Here is an 18,211-nt window from a genome sequence, read left to right as displayed (position 1 = left end):
TGTTTCATATCAAAGTTTTGAAGTTTTTTAGTTCTGAAAATTGGCCGTAAACAGCAATTGCTTCCAGTGTACCCTTAGCTTTGTGACTAATTGTTTATCTGTCAATAAAAACAAGTGTAAGTCTCACTTGGATGTTTGGGTTTCTGTGCAATACAAAAAGGGGGCTGGTCTGTGAGTAGCAGGAAGTTGGAGGGGATTGTGGGCCCACATCTAGCAGGGATAGGCAAGGGGGTTTGGTGCAATGCAGGCTTTGTGCTAGCTAAAGGCCAAGCAGACTGGATCGTAAGCCATGAAACATTACTTCTCACACAGGAAAGTAACAGTATAGCCAATGTGGAAGGGACGGACTAGATAGTGTTGGGTCCACGGTCATGCACAGATAGTCTGGTTCCAGGAGAACAGGAAGGGAATTATATGCTAATCCAGTAAGGAATCAAATGTGAGAGAATAAAAGTTAGTCTTAGGGTAGTTAAGGCAGTCAAGACGGTATTGAGATCTTAAATGTAGCAGTCTTAGTGCAGTCCATCTTTAACTGTGTGTGTGTGTGTGTGTGTGTGTGTGTGTTTGTGTGTGTGTGTGTGTGTGTGTGTGTGTGTGTGTGTGTGTGTGTGTGTGTGTGTGTGTGTGTGTGTGCGTGTGTGATAGCCGTTGAATTGCAGCAGCAGCTCAATTCATCCACAACCTGCAGGACTGCTGGCAGACAAAGCATCTCTTCATTAGTAAGTCAATATAAATAGTTAAGAGGTTTACTGTTGGTAAAGTCTGATTCTCTGTTTGATCTTTCTGAAGAAGTCTTTCCCTTGTTTACTCACAGTAATATAAACTGTGCCATCCTTACAAAGCTCAGCATTGGCTATTGAAGAGGTACACTGCCATCTAATGAGAGTACTGGGTAAAGTCCAGTATGGCTGCAGATTTTAGAAGCATGTATGGTTTTGAGTTCAAATTAATCATTTTTCTTTCTTTACCCAGCAACATGGGTTTAGCAAATACTGTATGATTTGGTCATCTTTGTTACATTGTGTTATCTCAGTGGCTGCTTCAAAAGACTCCAACACCAATTTGCATGTATGTTATCCTCTGTAGTGTGTGATTACTGTGACGTTGGAGACTTGTATGCATATTCGTTACTGAAGGGGAACTTTGAGGAAGAGGCTCAGCTCTTTGCTGCAGAGTTGGGCAGTGCATTGGGTAAGTATTAATTAGAGATAGGTCATCATATTAAAGTTTGCATTTACAAATATAATATGTGGAGACGACAGGGTTTCCTGCTGCAGATTCTCATTTTCTGTTTTTGTTGTTTTTTTGTTCTCAGGATTTCTACCTAACGTAGGGATTGTATACAGGGAGTTAAAGGTATCACTTTTTATATTTAAGATCTCATATAACAATTTAACTTTTTTGCTTTTAATAATAAAAACATTATTTTTTCATCATCTAAATGGTGGAAAGAACATATTGACAAGCTGCAGCTTCATTACACACTCGACTTGTAGGCAGGCAGGGAAAAGCCCCGTCTAAGTAGTAATTTGTCAGTTTACTGTACTTTCACACATGCAGCTCACCCCAGTAATTGTGGGATATTTTCAGGAGTTTTGTATGTGTGTGGAAACACCATTTTACACAAACTAACATATTTAAAAGCACAAGTCCTCCTTAAAGATAGATGACAAATGAAGGCAGGATATGTGAAATTCAATACTTACAAAAAAACAGTTAGTTAGTGTGTCAAACTAAGTCAGTGTGTAATTCGATTCAGGTCACCTTCGTCTGTCAGACTTTGGACTCTCCCGGTGGCTAAAACAAGGAGGAAGATTGTTCACCATATGTGGCACGATCCAATACATGGGTGAGATTTTTATTTCTTCTCTGAAATGTGAAAAAAATATGGTGTTGGTGAAAGTGTTTTTGCAGCTATTTGATCGAGAAGCATCAGAGGCTCACCTGTGGTTTGCTCCACTGGAGGCAGTTGAAGCATTTTTGAATAGGATGCGTGGGGGATGTACTACTATAATAGTTTCCCATTTTGTCTGAACAGCTCCTGAAGTGTTGGTCCATACGACCATGGTGCTGACTGTTGGTCTCTTGGCATTTTGTTGTTCTCACTGGTGACAGTAGAGGTGAAGGCACATAAACTCAAGATATAACTCTGCATGAGTTCTGTAGCCACAGTTGGTCATTGTGGTTCTTTAATTCTGTAGTTTCCAGTTCCTGCAGAGCCAGACCACAAAAGTATGTTTAACAAAGTCAACAATTTTCCATATGCCATACCCAAGACCTCCAGCTCTGCTCTGACTTTTCTGCTCTCAAAGGTTTGTACATTAGATTTTCTTCAACCTTTTACATCCCTCAGAATGAAATCCTTTCATATCTTTTTGTCTTTTATAATTTATGCAGTTATTGTACAAGAATCCAGCAAAGCGGCTTCGTATCCTGGAGTGTTTTAAGATGCAGGCCTTCTTCAGGGGCACTTCATTTGACTCCCTTGTTCTTCAAAAGAAAGCCTGTGAAAGCCATCCTGTCGCTCAGGACTCATCCCAACTGGGCAGCAAAAGCAATAAGAGGCCTTTCATTGGACTATTTATCACTTTGACTGTAATAGAATACTTTGCTCTCCCACAACTCCTACTGAACAGTCTACTAGTCTGGTTGACATGGACCAGAGCCCAGACACAGAGCAGACATGTAAAGCATAAGACTACACTCTGACTTTGTGTCTGAATGTCTCTACTTTAAAAAATGTATTTATTTTAAAATGATTTATCACTCTGTAAATTAACAGATTTCTTCTCTACTAGTTCAACTTGGTCCATTTTGCTTACTTATGCACCGGTATTTGACATTTTTAGCAGTATTCCAAGTATTTTTTTATACTTATTTTTATAAATGGTTTTGTAAGGCATAATACGTCCTTCCTCACTCGCACAACTGCTTTTTAATTTTTTTTTATTTAATCACAAGTAAAGAGTATACATTACTTGGGTGGCCAGGAGAGGTCTAACGCTTGGCAATTGCTGAAACGCTGCACATTCAAAAGCAAATGCAAACCTCCCAAACAACTGCAAAGACACAAATGTGCTGCAGTATTTCTGAATTTGCCACGCATTTTTCTAAATGCTTCTGGTTTCATAAGTTGCTGAGCGTTTGGCCCCTACCGGCCACCGTACATACACTACCTGCAAATAAATACTTAAAAAATAGAACTATAGTTTGACAAGAAAATACTGTAAATTAGAATAAGGCTCATATTATATCCCTTTTCTTGTTTTCTTACAATCACCTATCACACATACACAAAGAGCAATAAACTTCAAACATTAAGTATGCATGAATCATCTGTAGGATCAGAGACACCACGGTAAGGAAAACTTGTCCTACTGCTCTATTTGCTCCCTGGCACTGTAAATTGTTTTCATACAAATGTTGCACCTAAATACATTGTGGCCAACTTTCAGCCTTGGGTCGAACTATTTATAGGGGAAGATGTGAACCCATCTAGGACAGCCTTAATAGGACAGAAAATTGAGGACCATATAAAGTATCATGATTAAATATTTTTAATTAGGTAATAGAGAAGAGGAAAAAAGAATGTCCCTGAGGAGACGGTCACGTATAATTGCTATACTTGTTGGAGCCATGCATCTATTTAAAGCTGTATCTCCTGAATGGAAGTGCACAAGCTCCTCCTCCTCCCGCTGCCTCCTGACATTGGATCCCTCTCAGGCCCTTGTCTTAGACAGGTCCATCATGTCTGTGTTGTGGCTGTGTGATGACAGGCAGTCCAGTGACCCATATCTGTTGTCAGAGGCACACTGACACACAATGATGAAGAGAGAAGTCCCCGGAAAGAACGCTGAGCTGCCCTAATACATTTTACCAAATCCCTGTATGCCTCCCTTGAATACACCTTATTGATTAGGTGTGGTGTCATCCTGTTGGACACGCCCCTCACCCCCATGTGCTGCTGCTCATTGGCCTGGCCAACAAACCATACCAGCCCACCTTTGCAGGTGCCTCAAGCCAAAACATGTCTGTCTGATTTGTTAATAAAGTTGATCTTCATATTACAAGTGTTGCTGTAGCTCTTTGACCTCACCAAATCAATGTATAGCAGCAGCACAAGAAAGACACTAAATCATTAATAGACTGGTTTGCAAAGAATTTACTTCTGGGCTACCATTATATTACATTGTAAGTGGTTGATCGCTAACATAAGCTGTTTTGAAGTAGCATATATCAAATATGTTTTTAATCATACATATAGCCAAGTGTCCCTCCAGTTTTTCACTATCAATTATCTCATCATTTATTAAGATGCAGTGAAATCATGAAGTATTGTCAGACACCCTCAATTTAGAGGACTCACTGTGCTATTGATAATGAAAACAATATTTCAAGCGAACAGAAAATATTTGGTAAGTCTTTGGCTTTGCTAGATAACAGCTAACATCAATATTCAAACACATGCTAGCATCACCACCATTAGACAGCAGTTTAGCCCTGATTGGAAGATCCAGTTTTTCTCCTGAGCTTACAGAAAAGCATCAATTGACTTTTTATTGTAAACTGAACTAAAATTATGTATCATACAGTGTAAGATTGCATCTAAATATTTGTAAGCTATTGGCCAACAGCACACATTCACACAAAGTGAAAAGAGTAAAACATTGGGGGGGGGGGGGGGGGGGGGGGGGTTATTATAGTGTACAACTATAAAGCTACAGCCTCATTTTTGGGCTTAATTTCATTAAGTTAAGATTCCTATGTTTAAAGAGACGCATCACAGTTTTTAAAGCTCACAAAAGGAAGCCACCAAGAACATGATTTGCCCTAAGAGTGAAGCTCCCTTGTGTATTTAGGTTACGGACCAAAATTACCAGGAGAATGGAAACTTTCCTTAGGGCACGATTAAACTAATTATGATGAAAATAGCTTTCCTTGGGGTGTTGTTAATTGCTCAAATTAGGTTGCTATAGGGATATGAGGGAGCAGACAGAATACATTAATATTTCACAATTGGCCCGAATATTAAATGGGACCATAATGGATACAATTATTCAGTTTAGAGGTGTGACTAATAATAAGAGGGAAACAGGTTTTCCAATTTACACCACCACTATAGAAGATGAGTGATTAATTAATTAAAAGTGACCATATCAGTGGGAAATCATGTTGAAGCATCCATAGGACACAAAAACAATATTTAAATAAACCAATATTCATTAAAATGGTTTTTTTTTTTTTTTTACATTTGGGACAAAGGTGGGAGTTTGACAAGCACCGCCCATGGGTGGGGGCTTATGAGGTGTGACATAGTTAGAGCTGGATACAAACCAGAGATGACAGAGAGTCCCTGTCAGTGTACATCTCATCAGTAAGACAGACACATTCAGACAGGTAAGAACGTTCACCTTCCTATTTTTTAAGTAATAAGGTTACATAACTGACTTTAGGTGACAAATGCTCGTTAAATACAAAGTTTCCAGCTATTATTTGCCGCTTGTTGTAAACAGAACTTTAAAATGGTAAATTAGTCATTCTTAGTGTGTCAAGTAGATCTTAGTAGATTATTTGAAATAACTATAAACTTCCCTCCCACTTTTGCTGTACAAAATGTGTTTGGCTGAATTGACACATCTGTCGTTTTGTATTTTCACGTCTGTCATGCAACTTTTTACCACCTCATTTGTCCTGTTTGTGTTATTTCAAACACTTAGATTTCACCCCTGGGATTGACAAAATGAGACTCCTGGTAGTATTTGCTTAAATCGAAGGGCTTCGAGCCCTTTAATCTAATCATTCTGATCTTTTGTATATCTTGCCATCTTGTTAGTTTTGTGGTGTATGGTCATTCATGCACTGGGTGAGGTTCATGTTTAAAAACTGCATCAGTAAAGCTTATTTTTCAGCAGGTTTGACAACTACTTAAACTGTTGTTACTAATACCCATCAATACGCTTAACTGGCTAAACTACCTGTTTAGTACCAATTAGTAATGTGAGAGCAGGAAACCCTTAGAATATTGAATATATAATTGATTGTCTTGTTAAATGTCCTTGGATCTTTTAAAATGGGAATAATACAATCTTAAGGTCACTTTTTCTCTTGCCAGAGGGTGAAAGGAATCAGTCACTCAGGATGACGCATCACCTTCCTACACTTTCTGAGGCCCAGAAGAGGGAGCTGCATGAGACTGCTCTACGCATAGTTTCTCCAGGGAAGGGCGTCCTGGCTGCAGACGAGTCTGTGGGTCTGTAACCATTCCATTATTTCTCTAAACTATAGAAAAGTTGATGTCATTGATATTAATTAATAAAGCCAAATAGTTATTAACACCTAGAATGAAATATGTGACCTGCAGGCAGCATTGCTAAGCGGCTCGCACAGGTCGGCGTGGAAAACACAGAGGAAAACCGCAGACAGTTCCGTCAGATTCTTTTCAGTGCAGACGACCGCATCAATGGTTGCATTGGAGGAGTCATATTCTTCCATGAGACGCTGTACCAACACACTGATAACGGTGTTCCCTTTGTCAAATTGATCAGGGACAGGGGCATCATGGTCGGCATCAAGGTGTGTCAAAGTTGTAACAAACAAAGTAAATGAAGAGTATGATTCTGTGTTAAACTGTATTGTATTTTCTAATCACATCTGTATCTTAATATAACCATAATGCATTCTGGGTAGACTTCATGTTGTGTAAATGATTTAGCATTAATTGTTTAACTTCTCTATTTCCTGTTCATTAGGTTGACAAAGGTGTTGTGCCCCTTGCAGGAACTTCTGGAGAAACCACCACACAGGGTCGGACTAAAATGACCTCAAATGATGATGCAAAATTAATATAAAGAGAAAATATATGGAGGGTTTGTCTATTTCTTCCACAGGTCTCGATGGTTTGTCAGAGCGCTGTGCTCAGTATAAAAAAGATGGGGCCGTCTTTGCAAAATGGCGCTGTGTTCTCAAGATTAGTGATGTCAATCCATCTAAACTGGGAATCGCCGAAAATGCAAATGTGCTTGCACGCTACTCCAGTATTTGCCAACAGGTCAGAACTCAGAGCTTATTATTGTATCATGACTGGCTCTTCTATACATCTTTACACATCTCATGAACCGGTATTGTTTCTTTCTTTCTTTCTTGACCAGCATGGTATTGTACCCATCATCGAGCCTGAGGTTTTACCTGATGGAGATCATGACTTGAAACGCAGCCAGTACATCACTGAGAAAGTGGGTTCTAAAAAAGAACAACAGAATAAGATAAATTTAGTTTTCCAGACTCTCTTGTGAAAAGTTCTGTGTCTTTCAGGTCCTGTCTGCAGTGTACAAGGCTATGTCAGACCACCATGTGTACCTTGAAGGCACTCTACTCAAACCAAACATGGTCATTGCCGGACACAGCTGCCCCACCAAGTACAGCCCAGAGGAGGTTGCTATGGCTACAGTCACAGCCTTGCGTCGTACCGTTCCCCCCGCAGTTACAGGTTAGCCACATGGCTGCGGAGTCTGGAGATATTACAAATGTGTATGAATAGTGCATAAATAATTAAAAATGTTTTTTTCTGTACCTGCAGGAGTGGCTTTTCTCTCAGGTGGGCAGAGTGAGGAAGAAGCCTCTGTCCACCTTAATGCCATCAACAACTGCCCTCTAGCCAAACCTTGGATCCTGACGTTCTCCTACGGCCGAGCCCTGCAGGCATCTGCACTAAGAGCTTGGAGAGGGCACAAAGAGAATGAGAAAGCTGCCACAGAGCAGTTCATCAAGAGAGCAGAGGCAAGTAAACCACTTATTTTCTACATATGAATTATTTGATGTGGTCCTTTATGTTCCCCCTAACCAGTCTTTCCTCTGTTGTATGTTTTTCTTACAGGCAAACAGTCTGGCATGTCAGGGGAAATACACTCTTGGCGATCACTATGGCGAGGCTGGCCAGCACATCTATGGTTCCTGCCATGCATACTGATTAGTTTTAAGATTGCACCTTTCATGTAGCATTGTATTCTCCTATTTGGCTACCATAAGAAGAATTAATTGTGAAGTAGACACAATTATTCAAGGATTCAGACAGTCATGACTCTGTTACTGTATGCTCTTTAAGTTACAAATCTAAAGCTTTCAACCATTTAATACTTGTGATAAAATAAGTCACCTGCTATGTGTAGATTGAACTCTGGTTGCACAAGTGTATGACAGCACCGTTAATTATTACTGAATTTTCCGTGAATTGATCCTACTTGCACAATGCCCAGGGTTTTGAAAAAAATTAATTTAAACGTATTGGCTGTTAAAAATCCAGAAGAACTTTGGACTATATTCATGCTAAGATGACATATTTTATAACACATTAACCTAGCTACAGTTATGCAACAGCTAACTTACGCATTACACCTCTTGGCCTATACTAACATTTTTTCTAGGAAGTGGGTCACTTCCATTTCAAATGGCCTAAACCTTGATAGAATTAGACAGTTCAATTAAAAGGGTGATCATTTTAGCCCGTATAAACTAGTTATTTACTTCTGGGTTAGAATAGTGTTAGTAAGAATTTTCTTCTTCACTAACATAATGTCAGCTAATACCTGTTTGATTGTAAACGTTAAATGAAGCCAGTAGTCTGTCTCATATCAAATGCCTGGTTTTAATTCAAACTATAGCTTGATGTCCTCCAGATTATCACAGTCAATTGCCTTTAACAGGTTGTCATTAACCAAGAACCAGAGAAATGGAGGTAACTCATGCACAATTACAATTATTGCAACACTATTAGTGTCAAGTGTCTGCTGGCCCTGGGGAGAGTAATTACAACACAATGTGATTTTTATGTTGTGTATGTTCATGTGGCCATTGTGAATGGTAGTCTTTGATAGTTGAATTTTCATTAGAGATGTTAAAATGTAAGCATTAATAAAACAACAAACTCATTCAACCTGGTGTGAACATTCTTAGACATGAAAAATATTCAAGTAATATTCCAGTGGCCTATTTACAACATACTGTTTTATCCCCTGGTATGTGGTCCCATGGACTATTGTAGATTTTCCCGAAGCAACCCTTATTTGAAGTAGGCGACTAGCATAATTATTTACCTGTAGTCACTGTAAATGTTGAATTGAAAAAGGTGACTGGTAATGACACTGCTTATTACATCTCATAAATAGAATATCTTAAGAATAAACAGACGTAATTTAAAGACACGTGTTATTGTCGTCTTTCTTTTTTTCTTTGCTGTTCCATCTGATATGGTGACTATGGCCCATGCAAAAAAAGCTATTTGGTACATTTTCCCTATTTCTTCTTTTACCCTAACCCCACAGTTACATGTCTCTTTTTTTGTATGCGTTATTAAGCGGCAAACGCAAATAAAACAAACTTGACTACCACCACCAGTACACCTGCTAAATTGGCGGACTACTTTGTAAGGCGGATGAGTCAGAGAACCACTGTAGTGTTTCTGATATTCATGAATGCCTCAGCAGAGGCGCGCGCGTGTCCTGGAGAGGTAGGGGAGTATTGTCTGCCGACTAAATGGTCAGTGGATAGCAGAGTAAAAACGGCGCGTATTTCACGTATTCATTTTGACGACTTGCAGGCTCTCGTCGTCTACTTTCTGTGTTGTAGAGCCAGCCGCCGGTGTCTTAAAAAAAAGAAAAAAGTATTGACTCAGGAATCTCGGGAGCCTTTTGCAGCGATGTCTGGTGTTGTTCGAGGCCCCGCTGGAAACAACGATTGTCGGATATATGTGGGGAATCTTCCCCCTGATATTCGGACAAAAGACGTGGAAGATGTGTTCTACAAATACGGGACGATTAGAGACATTGACCTGAAGAACCGGAGAGGAGGGCCACCTTTTGCCTTCATTGAATTTGAAGACCCCAGGTGAGGTACCAGTTAGCCGTTAGCTTGTTAGGCCGAAATCAGTCCTGTTACCAGGCTTACCAAGTCGCGTGCTTGACCTGTAACGTGCGGGCTCCGAATGTTACCTGGACTTCTGGTGTAATAACTAAAAAAAAAGGTGCTGTGATTGTCTGTTACTGATTCTGACGATCTTATTTATTTCTGCAACGCTTCCTTATTGATAACTCGTGTGTTCCTGTGCACAACAAGAACGCCCACTCTGCCGTGTGCCTACTTTGTAAATAGCATTAAGTTGTGCCACTAGGGACAGCTCTTTGGGTTGTGCCTTTGTTATTTGGCGTCTATGTGCACCAATTCCCCCCCCCCCCTTAAGATGTTTTGAATTTCCCTGACATGTGTGCGAGTTTGTATGCAAGACCGATTATCAACTCACTCTGAACCAGTTCAAGCTAGCCGCCAACATGGCTGACTGTCAGTCAGTCATTATCTGTGCGTTTGTTACAGCTCACTGTCCTCTAAGCCTAAACGTGTAAAGCATGCCCTTGTCTGTTCTAGGGATGCAGATGATGCAGTCTATGGACGTGATGGTTATGATTATGACGGCTACAGGCTGCGGGTAGAGTTTCCTCGGAGCGGCAGAGGTTCAAGAGGCGGCTTCGGTGGGATCAGTGGAACTCCCAGAGGCAGATACGGTCCTCCATCCAGACGCTCTGAGTACAGGGTCATAGTGTCAGGTAAGTAAGAAGTCCATGTACCTATTTGTTTGGTCCTTTAACAGGAAGCTTGTGTAATGTAAACATTATGTAATCGGGGTAACAATGAACAAACCTTTCTGAATACAATATATATAGATATTATTAAAGGTGTATCTTCACTTAAATGCACTCACTGCTTGTACTTACACTTATAAGTTTACACTTAAAAGTGTATCTTCAGTGTATTTGAAATGTGTTTGTCCTAGTTATGAGCAATAGTCTGTTAGTTGTGGAGCACTTTAAAGGTGGGCGTGTTTTGAGTTATACTGAAACATAATGACCGTTCCTTCATCCATCACATTAAGCTTGAATTTGGGGCTGTCACTGATGTAAAATGACTTTGTATGGAGATAAAGCTTTCTTTATTTGTTAATTTACAGTTTGCAGAAGGGCAATGATGTAGGTGGGAGATGTTACCATTTGAACTAAGTGTACACACAAATCCATCTTGTCCTGGTATTGTCATATCACCAATATGTAATATCATACTATACAACTTGGCTGTTCCTAAATGCTCACTAAATGAATGAATAAACTGGATAGTTGACAGCTTGACAGCTGAAATAATTTTCCCCTTTTTGTTTCAGGGCTCCCTCAGAGTGGCAGCTGGCAGGACCTGAAGGACCACATGCGTGAAGCGGGCGACGTGTGCTACGCCGACGTTTTCAGAGATGGAACTGGAGTTGTAGAATTTGTGCGCAAAGAAGACATGACCTATGCCGTTCGAAAGCTGGACAACACCAAATTCCGCTCACATGAGGTATGTGCACTGATTTGATCGAATGTCATGGATAATGTGTCTTTGCTGTGTACAGGTGAGTACTTCAGGAAATGCTACGTTTGCACACCTGGTCCCTCTTTTCCATCAATGGTATTTCCACGTTAGGAAGGATGTTGTCTTTTCACTGTCAAGTTCTCTTGTGTCCGCCAGGGAGAGACTGCTTACATTCGTGTGAAATTAGATGGTCCCCGCAGCCCAAGTTATGGAAGATCACGCTCCCGAAGCCGTGGCAGCCGCAGCAGGAGCCGCAGTCGCAGCGCCAGTCGCAGCCGCAGCAACTCCCGTGGCCGTGGCAGAGGATCCCCCCGCTACTCGCCTCGTCACAGCCGCTCTCGCTCCCGTTCCTAAGCTCTTTCTACCATTGATGTGTTGCCCTTTTGATGTACTCCCTCCTGTTTTTACCTTTTGAGTTCATCCAGATGTCACCAAATGCTTTTTAATTTTCGCATTTCATTGTCCTGATGTCCTTGTGGGTGATCTTGGTATGTAGAAGTACCCCCACTCATCCTCCCCCACCGTTGCCCCTTACCCCTTTCCGGCTGCTTTGTCCTGTTTGTTTTCTCGCCCTCTCTCTTCTCTCTGTCTCAATTTTTTTGCAACAATAGAAATTTTGCTGTGCTGAACTTCAAAAATGTTGAGCTGTTTTAACCTGCACTCAATGTTTTTGCAAGTATTGAAAATTGAGTTCAGTTTTGTAAAAAATTTTAAAAGCAGTTTCTATCATTGGATTTGTGGGGTGGACACAGCCCAATGCTTAACTGTATTTTACCCTTGTGTCTTCCTTTAGACATCTGAAGAGAAGGATTAAAGTGATTTGGAATAAAACGATTGTGGAGCACATTTCATTTGTATGGTCAGGATAGGACATCTTAATGAGGAGCAATCAGGTCGAGGCAATGGTACGCTTCATATTCCATAAATTGAACGTTGTGATAGGACTGCCATATCATGCATGTTATGTTTAACAAAGCCATATGTGCTATACTTTGTTATATATATACCATTTAACTTGCTACTCTGGCCTGTGACAGAATCAGCAGTCCTAGATCAAGTGTTGTGATGTAAAATCCTTGCTGTCAAATGTAAAAATCTGAATCACTACTTCTGTTGCATAGCTTTCCACTTCGTACTTAAAATGTTATAACTGTAGGGAGTTTGTTTTTTGTTTTTGTTTTTTTGTGGTTGGCATTTTTTACATGAATCTGAGTGCTGAAATGGAAAAACAAATTAGGCCCAAAAATCTTGACATTTTATTCTAACGGTCTGCCTCTGATTTTCTTCCTGGTATTTCAAGGTTTTGATTGGAGGAGTGGCTCAGTGGATCCCAATCCTTGGAGCTGGATGAGTGGATCGATTAGGAAAGGGATAGGCAAGGATGGATGCTCGGAACGGGATCAGTTTTCCAGGATTCAAATGAGTTTGATTACAGAACTAATTAAAAGGATTCCCAGAGCAACTTTTTTTTTTTTCTATTAGGCCCCGCCCTGCCAATCTTTTAACGTTTTTCAGTGGTAATGGCTTTATTTTACAAGAAAAACGAAACTGAGGACCAGGAAGTTGGATCAAAGGATGGAGTCGTAGATGCCTGGTATGAAGGAATTGAAAATTGGGGAGGTTGGGAAGGGGTTTTATTTGGGAGTAGTTTGTATGTTTAACTTTGCTTAATCTTACTTTTTTCTCTCTTAGCATTTTCAATAAAAGTCTTTCAAACAAGGACATTTGAGTTGTTTTTTTTTTCTTTCTGAAACCTCATCGAAATACTCACGTACGATTTACAAAATATTTCATATTTTTGGCATAGTGAGTGAATGAATAAAGGTGATTCCGTGACTTTACATATGGATCAGGTCAAGATCTCCCTTTGCAGAATTATTACATACTATAGAAGGAAACCTTAAGCAGAACTAGACTTGGTAGACAGCCATCTACTGGAACTAAATTGGTCCATTTATTAAAGCGCTACAGAGGAATTGAATAGATGTATATTACCTAAAAAGCAAAGGAAGGAAAAACTGCAGCTGTAGCCATAAGAAGAGACCAACAGAACCAGCGTTCATGTTTAGTATTCACATCTCCAGTGTAACAGCTGTGACGGTGATAGATGAAAAAAGCCGAACACAAAGCCAAACGATACCTTCCCACTGCCAAGGTCTCGTTTCCTTTTAGCCCACAGGCAGTGTATACTGTGAATGATGCATTGTGGGATGAAATAAGATGCTGGCAGACAGGAGCTGGAGAAAAACGCTTGCAACACACGAGGAGGCTGCGGCTCAACCAATAACAGAGCAGCATGCAAGCAGAGGGGGCGGGGCCCGTTCTGGAGCAGCACAGCAGTGAGCCAACCTGCCTACATGCTTATTGTGTGAATCTTTAAAAGCAATTAGCCGCATCTTCCAACCCAACACCTTTTTACACGCTACCTGTGTCAAATACAGGGTTGTCACTGGAGAAGAGGAGTTTTTCGGTCGTCTCTGAAAAGGTACGTTTAATGCTTTTCGATGTGTGAAACAGATTTGACTTGCATGTCTTGACATATTTCAGATTCGAGTTACTATTATGTGTGATGACAATCTTACACTTCATCGTTTTCAGCTGTCTAATATATATACATATTGATGTGAGTAACAGCAGCCTGAGCAGATCACTACAAATACTTTGATACTTTCGCTCATCTGATGCAGCAGCTGCTATCATCTGAAAGTGATTTTTGCCAAGTAATATAACTCCACCTGTATCAAGTTTCGCAGCCAATCTATGCAACGCTCAAGTCATCGTGTCGATAAGAATTTTGACATAAATTAACGAGCATTAGGTGAGTTTATGAATTCATTCAAATGAGAGAAAATGCGGTGTCAAATGGACTATATCCTGCGTATGACTGATGTTTGCGAAGATCCGGCTGGCCTTAACCATCCCCATCATCAACCACGTGCGGTGTTCATTTCCAGTGCAGTACGTCTGAGAGACCGCGCTCCTGTTTCTCTCTCAGCAGTCACCATCGTCATCCTCCAACCATGACTGACAGGAAAGCTGTGATCAAGAACGCAGACATGTCCGAGGACATGCAGCAGGACGCGGTGGACTGTGCCACCCAGGCCATGGAGAAGTACAACATAGAGAAGGACATCGCAGCCTACATCAAGAAGGTGAGGAGGACAGGAAGGGTGCATGGATGGATCCAAGTGCAGCTTTGCGTAAAGCAAACGTCACAGACACATGATCTGCAAGTGCCAATCCAATTTTAATTTTAAGGTTAATTTTTCATCAGTTGTTTCATCACAGTAGCCAGTTTTTTTTCGTTTTATTTATTTTTTTTACTATGGTCATGACTCATGACGCCCATCCACCCCAAACGCACTGGGATTACAAGTGTTTGTTTTTTTTCCATATATATGTGCACTACTATCCTGACATGATGGGCTGAATAAAACAGACAAAGTTTGTTTGTCTGATGTCTTTTAGATTACTGGTTGATGCTCTTCAGGGGGCTTTAAGTTTATGTTACAGCACAAACGCACAAGAACCAAAGTTAATCTTTTTTTCTGGAAAATAAAGCTTTCAAAGCAGCTCAGAGACATTGAAATGAAACAGATGAAAAAGAAGTCTAAGTTAAGAAATAGTTTCTGAATTTAATCAATAGACAGTCGGTTTTTTCTGTCCTATGTTATCAATTGTTGCTTTTTCAAATGTATTTGTATTAAACTTGAAAAGCACCAAATTGTGACAAACTGCAGTGGAAAATATGAACATATTTGTATTACCTGAATGGTTTCAGCTTTTTTTTTTTTTTTTAGATTCAAAGCCTAATGCTGGCAGGTTTTAAGATTCTGAAATTGTAGGATATGACGATGTTTTTGACGTCACCCTCAGCCTAACATTATTTTCGGCTGTCAGTCAAATCAAATATGTACCTTAAATATTTGACCGTTGCTTCTTAGAAATAAACAGAAGACCTGTGTACACTTTTCTGTATTAGATTGATCAATGTAATGTAAGTTATTTGCAGAGATGATGAGGCAGGATTTGTAGATTCTTCCCATTGATCCTGGATTTTAATTTTGGTGTTCACTAGTAACTGTCTCTCTTTCCATGTTTCCAGGAGTTTGATAAGAAGTATAACCCAACCTGGCACTGCATTGTTGGGAGGAACTTTGGCAGCTACGTCACCCACGAGACAAAGCATTTCATTTACTTCTATTTGGGCCAAGTGGCCATCTTGCTCTTCAAGTCTGGCTGAGAAGTTTTCCGATCGGTGTTGAGGAGTTTTTCTCCCTGAACCTAGATCGGAAATGCACTGGTGGCTGATGTCTCCCATACACAATTAACGACATACCATAATGATGCAAAACCGGCCGTGCGCATTTGCATGGACTATACACTATTTAATATGTATGTTACAGTAAGTTTTCTTTTCGGTAGTTGCCATTTGAATGCAACTGAAGTAGTTTTTGTTTATGCTGTTCAGACTCTAGGTTGTGAAAGATTTCAAAGTGGCCCTTGATTGTACAATAAAGGAAAGCTGTAGAATGTAGTGGTGCATCTGCTTTCCTTCACAAATGGCATTGCCAGCCCTGTTATAAGACTTTATCTATCAGTTTAGACGGTAAAATCACAGCGGGCAAAAGCTTAACTATCCATCATTGTGATTTTTACATTGATCATGAAAAGAAGTCGATCAATGGGGCAAAAAAAAGTAGAGAGAGATCTGCGAAGACACATCTTCGGTCTCCAGAAGAACGTAAAGCATGAGATTTTTTTATGACTGGATTTTACGTAGAAAATATTTCAGTTATAGATTAATACGCAAAACCTTTAACTTTGAATTTTTTAATTTAAAATAATGTCGCCTAACGGATGTGAATTTCAGCAGCCGTTTTCACAACAACAACAACAAAAAAGATGTCACAACATCCTACACGTTTGACATTTTGGAAACACAAGCAGTGCAAATCAAGGTTGTTTTAGTTTGTCTGCTCTTAAAGTTTCACTGTGAAGGACGATGAACAAAATGAAGTTCACACACACTCAGACCTTTGCCTGTAAAGGAAGAGTACAGTAATAACGGTACAGACTGGTTACCAAAATCTCTCGACTCATCTACCTAGATTTTAGTCTAATATCCTGTGTTTTGCATGTTTTGAAGCTCATCATTTCTGTAACCATTTGACAGAAACAAAAGCTGATTTTGAAGCTAAGTAAGATATTTACCAGTAACTTTAGAGTGTATAGATACTGGACTGAGCCCGTGTGGTGTTTTGTCGCAATCGCTATAAAGCAGGAAAAGCAAAGTGATTTGAATAGAATCATCTGCAGTGTGCTCTACCAAGGCCAGCTACACCCATGTGTTTCAGATGGTTGTGTTGTCTTGTGATACTTTCAAGTTGCATTAACCCTACAACCTTTATGACAGAATGACTTGTGTACTGCCAGACATGCAGGACAGTAAAGGCATTCAGAGACACGACTTCTAAGGAAACAGCAAACAGTTATTTTATTTTTCTAGCACCCTGATTTAGGGGTCTTCATTTTTGTCACATCGACGTAATAACAGATTTTAATGTAAATGTGTGTTCTGACGAAAAGTGTTCTCTTGAAGGCTAAACTTTAGGGATTTAGTAAAACTGGATTAAACCACACATTACTCTCTAAAGACTACCGTACTCTAGGTTTTTTCTCTACCATAATCCAACTATGGTGAACTGTGTGTCTCTGTGTTAGCATTGATTGAGGAAGTCTTCCTAACTAATGTCAATGTAAACTGAACTGAATATTGTTTTCCTCTGGCATGTATTTTTTGCTGTGTATATGTAAGAGCCGTTCCAATGCTGTTAAATTTGCACAAACTGTGTGCCTGTTGTTGCTCTCTACTGTAACTGGCTTGAGTACAAATGCACTTCATTAAAACTATCCAGTAGGTTGCTACAGAACCAAAATCGTACAAACTCGATTCAATAAAACTAATTGTTGACTTACTACACTGTGGCCTTTAATTTTGTCAGTGGGAACATTTGATTGCTTCATTTACAGAAGTTGATTCTAAAACACCAAAAGTGGCATCTTGAATGAATGAAGGAAAGCTTTAATGCCCCGAGCAGAACGACAACAAACATCAAACATTACAAAACATGTCAATAACCATACAGCATGGCACAGAAAAACTATGACCTAACAAACATGGAGCTCTTGCAGAACACTGAAGGGTCATTGTTTTGACATTTTTAGTAATGTGTTTTTTTAGTATGCATACCAAAAGTGAAGCAAACTTCTGCCAAAATACAAACCATTCAAACAAAGGCACGCTATGGTAAGTCATTGTGATACAAGTGAACCCAACACATTTCTGCCTCAGTGTTAATGGTACTTGAGGAAGTAGATGGCATGATGTAACACATTCCTGTCAGTGTTCAGATTCTCCTGATGTCACAAAAAATTAAGAAATGGTGATGAATTAATTGTCCCCATCTCTGGTTATCTGGAGCTCTGCTCGTCAGTATCTGATACTGTACACAGACCAAACAGAAATAGACTGGGTTGAGGAAAGTTGAGTGAAACTATTGGACAACATAATAGGTTCTGTTCATTACAGTTTAATCGTGTCCTTTGCTACAAACCAAGGAAGTGACGGTTAAGGGCTAGCAGTCAGGAATTAGAGAATACTAAACAAAGCACTTTGCGTTTGGTCTGAAAATGATTACTTGCACTTCTTAACAGTGCATAGAAATATCTAGCCATCATGTGAGTCAAAAGGTACACAGGGATTTGGACTTTTTGTTGTAATGATTACACAAACCAGAGGCCTCGTTTTATTTGGAATGAT

At 39.9% G+C, this 18,211-nt stretch overlaps 3 protein-coding genes and 2 long non-coding RNA genes across 10 annotated transcripts; 4 read left to right on the top strand and 1 right to left on the bottom strand.

Annotated features, from left to right (window-relative positions):
- The first annotated feature begins 98 nt into the window (after positions 1–98).
- On the top strand, positions 99–2,716 carry LOC306830302. 2 transcript variants are annotated; one of them, XR_013779952.1, is made up of 6 exons: positions 99–282; positions 663–719; positions 1,087–1,191; positions 1,760–1,849; positions 2,202–2,312; positions 2,398–2,716. It is a non-coding gene; the product is annotated as an uncharacterized lncRNA (long non-coding RNA). The 2 variants fall into 2 exon arrangements; XR_013779953.1 differs by having other exon boundaries at positions 660–719.
- On the bottom strand, positions 2,180–9,375 carry LOC306830300. Of its 2 annotated transcripts, none has more exons than XR_013779950.1 (4): positions 8,998–9,375; positions 7,571–7,714; positions 7,186–7,239; positions 2,180–2,211 (listed from the first exon to the last, which is right to left on the bottom strand). It is a non-coding gene; the product is annotated as an uncharacterized lncRNA (long non-coding RNA). The 2 variants fall into 2 exon arrangements; XR_013779951.1 differs by lacking the exon at positions 2,180–2,211 and adding an exon at positions 2,729–3,176.
- aldoca (aldolase C, fructose-bisphosphate, a) lies at positions 4,712–8,408 on the top strand. 2 transcript variants are annotated; one of them, XM_079353687.1, is made up of 9 exons: positions 4,712–5,397; positions 6,113–6,250; positions 6,362–6,573; positions 6,750–6,804; positions 6,888–7,048; positions 7,149–7,232; positions 7,312–7,486; positions 7,577–7,776; positions 7,874–8,408. In XM_079353687.1, the coding sequence occupies exons 2-9, from the start codon at positions 6,139–6,141 to the stop codon at positions 7,964–7,966; spliced, it is 1,092 nt and encodes a 363-aa protein (XP_079209813.1). In that variant the 5' UTR covers positions 4,712–5,397; positions 6,113–6,138; the 3' UTR covers positions 7,967–8,408. The 2 variants fall into 2 exon arrangements, with proteins under 2 accessions (XP_079209813.1, XP_079209814.1); XM_079353688.1 differs by lacking the exon at positions 4,712–5,397 and having other exon boundaries at positions 5,415–6,250.
- A 111-nt stretch (positions 9,376–9,486) lies between the features above and the next one.
- On the top strand, positions 9,487–12,219 carry srsf1a (serine and arginine rich splicing factor 1a). Its single transcript, XM_079353689.1, has 4 exons — positions 9,487–9,879; positions 10,414–10,592; positions 11,201–11,373; positions 11,545–12,219. Exons 1-4 carry the CDS (start codon positions 9,692–9,694, stop codon positions 11,740–11,742), a joined length of 738 nt encoding a protein of 245 aa, XP_079209815.1. The 5' UTR covers positions 9,487–9,691; the 3' UTR covers positions 11,743–12,219.
- Positions 12,220–13,685: 1,466 nt separating this feature from the next.
- Positions 13,686–17,367, top strand: dynll2a (dynein, light chain, LC8-type 2a). Of its 3 annotated transcripts, none has more exons than XM_079354932.1 (3): positions 13,686–13,873; positions 14,387–14,540; positions 15,494–17,367. In XM_079354932.1, the coding sequence occupies exons 2-3, from the start codon at positions 14,409–14,411 to the stop codon at positions 15,629–15,631; spliced, it is 270 nt and encodes an 89-aa protein (XP_079211058.1). In that variant the 5' UTR covers positions 13,686–13,873; positions 14,387–14,408; the 3' UTR covers positions 15,632–17,367. The 3 variants fall into 3 exon arrangements, with proteins under 3 accessions (XP_079211058.1, XP_079211059.1, XP_079211057.1); XM_079354933.1 differs by having other exon boundaries at positions 14,343–14,540; XM_079354931.1 differs by having other exon boundaries at positions 13,688–13,873; positions 14,384–14,540.
- Positions 17,368–18,211: the final 844 nt, after the last annotated feature.

Source organism: Symphodus melops (assembly GCF_947650265.1).
Source record: "Symphodus melops genome assembly, chromosome: 10".
Taxonomy (NCBI): domain Eukaryota; kingdom Metazoa; phylum Chordata; class Actinopteri; order Labriformes; family Labridae; genus Symphodus; species Symphodus melops.
This window is presented reverse-complemented; position numbering and strand designations above follow the sequence as displayed.

Excerpts from the sequence above, each read along its gene's own strand:
- dynll2a (XM_079354932.1), top strand. The coding sequence starts at position 14,409 with ATGACTGACAGGAAAGCTGTGATCAAGAACGCAGACATGTCCGAGGAC. Across the intron at positions 14,541-15,493 it reads TCGCAGCCTACATCAAGAAG|GAGTTTGATAAGAAGTATAA; the intron begins GTGAGGAGGACA and ends CCATGTTTCCAG.
- srsf1a (XM_079353689.1), top strand. The coding sequence starts at position 9,692 with ATGTCTGGTGTTGTTCGAGGCCCCGCTGGAAACAACGATTGTCGGATA. Across the intron at positions 10,593-11,200 it reads GTACAGGGTCATAGTGTCAG|GGCTCCCTCAGAGTGGCAGC; the intron begins GTAAGTAAGAAG and ends TTTTTGTTTCAG. Across the intron at positions 11,374-11,544 it reads CCAAATTCCGCTCACATGAG|GGAGAGACTGCTTACATTCG; the intron begins GTATGTGCACTG and ends TGTGTCCGCCAG.
- aldoca (XM_079353687.1), top strand. The coding sequence starts at position 6,139 with ATGACGCATCACCTTCCTACACTTTCTGAGGCCCAGAAGAGGGAGCTG. Across the intron at positions 6,805-6,887 it reads TGGAGAAACCACCACACAGG|GTCTCGATGGTTTGTCAGAG; the intron begins GTCGGACTAAAA and ends TTTCTTCCACAG. Across the intron at positions 7,487-7,576 it reads CGTTCCCCCCGCAGTTACAG|GAGTGGCTTTTCTCTCAGGT; the intron begins GTTAGCCACATG and ends CTGTACCTGCAG.